Source organism: Crocodylus porosus, unplaced genomic scaffold, assembly GCF_001723895.1.
Source record: "Crocodylus porosus isolate Cpor-Errol unplaced genomic scaffold, CroPor_comp1, whole genome shotgun sequence".
NCBI lineage: Eukaryota > Metazoa > Chordata > Crocodylia > Crocodylidae > Crocodylus > Crocodylus porosus.
In genome coordinates, this window is record NW_017728896.1 from 85,411 (window position 1) to 87,896 (window position 2,486).

The 2,486-nt window shown below is 48.5% G+C and overlaps 1 protein-coding gene across 1 annotated transcript in view; it reads right to left on the bottom strand.

Annotated features, from left to right (window-relative positions):
• Window positions 1-808: 808 nt before the first annotated feature.
• Window positions 809-2,486, bottom strand: part of LOC109324516 (nicotinamide N-methyltransferase-like) — an 8,427-nt gene continuing 6,749 nt past the window's right edge. Inside the window, exon 3 of the mRNA XM_019556530.1 lies at window positions 809-2,002. Coding sequence (XP_019412075.1) covers window positions 1,567-2,002 — 436 coding nt within the window. The 3' untranslated portion in view covers window positions 809-1,566. The remainder of the gene's footprint in view (window positions 2,003-2,486) is intronic.

Sequence of the window (2,486 nt, forward strand, 5' to 3'; positions counted from 1 at the left end):
CCCCAGCCCCCCCAACCATTTTTGTTGCCCATCATTGGAGTCTCTCCAGCTTGTCCACATCCTTGCTGCAGTGGGAGTCCCAAAACTGGACACAGTTTTTACAAGCAATTCCCTTGTAAAACTGCTTCAGCAACTTTCTTAAGGACTGGGTACAGAGGCTATGAGACAGGTGTTACTCTAACAGCATGCTGGGGCTGCAAGCTGTTACTGCGGGGGTGTTCGAGGATGGAAGTGTCCTACAGATCCCTCTGTGTGTCAGGAAAGCAGTGGCATGTGGGATGGCTGAATACTTTTCAAAACTCATCCCTCTTCCAGCACTGCAGCAGAGGGCTGTAGGGCAGGGCATCGCTCTCTGGTTTTATCATCCTTGTGAGTAACTTTTCATGGTTGCAAAGTGAAACCCTATAGTCAGCAGGAGGGGGATTCATTTTGGCTGTAGGAGTGCAACTCACTGAACCAGGAGGGAGAGCCAGAAGTCTCTGAGCTCCTAAGAGATGCCTGTGAAGTAGGCACTTGGTAGTTAACACATGATGGCATTTTTTTTTTTGATGTATCACAGGCCTCAGAACAGGATGGGATGGGTTGCATTGGGTGGGTGAGATGCATTGGTGAAGCAGCGTGGGAACTGCCCACTGGGACAGCAGACAGTGCTACAGCTCGGCTCTAGACAGACTATGCTGGGGGCACCTAAGGGGTGGCAGCTTTCTCTGGGTTTGCTTCAAGCCAAACAGGGCTCTTGGTATTAGATGAGTTAGAAAGCAGCAAAAAAAGGCGGGGGGGGGGTGCAAAATAACTCCTCCAAACTGGCAAAAGTTTTCAGTTCTGTTTTATTGATCCGTAGATGAGAACTCCATGCAGAAGTAGTCTGCATGTTATACGGGATACAGTCATTTTCTATGCACAAGTCAAGGCGGACTATTGTGTTTCAGGCAGGTGTAATTAGTTCTAAGAAGCTGATCTAATTGATTATTTGATTGTTTTCAGTGCAGAGCAGAGGGCAAATCACTCTCCTCAAGAAACAAAAAATACCATCTGACCCACAACCCACTTCCTCTCCCGTTCCTTGCATTGGTGCCTCCTATTATCAAAGAATGGGATCACACAGACCAGGCATTGGACCAAAAATCAGAGGGCACATCTTGGGTGCCCATATGCAGTGCCCTTCCAGACATGGTGAAAGGTTTGTCAAGAGCCTGAGGAACCCAGGGCCTGAAAAGATCGGGACTGGCATAAGCAATCCATGATTAATACATGTGGAAGCAACACCCTGGCCACTCTCAAAGCAGTTTTCATGTTGCTCCTGTTGTTCAGGGTGTCTGGCCAGCCTCAGAAGACACTAGCATCACACCTGAGAGTCTGAGCTCCTCTCCTGCCTCGTGGGGACTTCCACTCACATGCAAATGCTGCAATTTCTCATTTTTTAAGGAGATGTTTGTAGTTTCACAGGAAAGAGTGAAATGCATTTTAAGCAGGAACATATGCATCATCTTAGGCATAATGTAGCTTTTTAATTATTATTTCTATTTTAGAGGGAGCCTTTTGTGTCCCACTTATTTTCCAAGGGACTTAAATCGCTTTCTCTTTGCGGGCGACGATGAAGTACATGCCAGAGAAATCGCAGATTTCCTGCATGGTATCATCGTCCCTGGAGAGGACATCAAACTCCTGAATGGCAAAGCCAGTTGCACTAAGAGCCCCCCTCAAAAATTCCTCTGTCAGGACCAAACAGAAGAACTTTTTGGGACCGACCATGTAGAAACTGGTGCCCAAATCTCCGCTCAGCACCAAGTGCCCCCCTGGCTTTAGCAGAGAGCTGATGTTCCTCAGAGCGGCGCGGTAGGAGCTCTGGTCTTTGCAGACTGTTTCCAAGCAAAATGACGACACCAGGCAGTCAGCCGGAGGGAAGACTTCTGGATCCAGGGGGTTGCTTTTGTGGACATCACATTTTTGGATATGGTTGATGACTCTTCGTAGCTTCCCCTCTTTCTCAGTCCACTTTTGCCTAAAGGAAAGACCGAGGTATTGACTGACACGTCTCTTCGTGCCTCCCCACCATGGTGGAGACGTGCATGTTGTAAGCAGAGAGAGTTCCCCAGGGACATGGATTTCCTGGGTCTTTTGGACACCGCTGTTACGGTTTAGGGTTTGGGAAGGAAATAGAATTAAACCCACCCCACAATAAGCCACAAATGCTGCTTCCAGCTCCTCCCAAGTTTGCTGCTGGACCTTGGGCCCTTGGCAGCATGTCAGCCCCTGCCAGGGTTCACACCAATTGCTGAATCTAGGCAAGTTTACTCAGTACCATAATTTCAAAGGCTGTTGTGCTCAATCCTGGGACTCTAGAAAAACTGTGAAGTCACCAGGAGAAACTTTTCTCCCTCCCTTTGTCCCCCTGGCATTTCTGCCCACATCTCCCCCTGCCTTTGCTGCAGGCTCTTTTGGCTGTCCAAAACAAAGTTTGCCTCTCTGGGTCTCCCATTTGATCA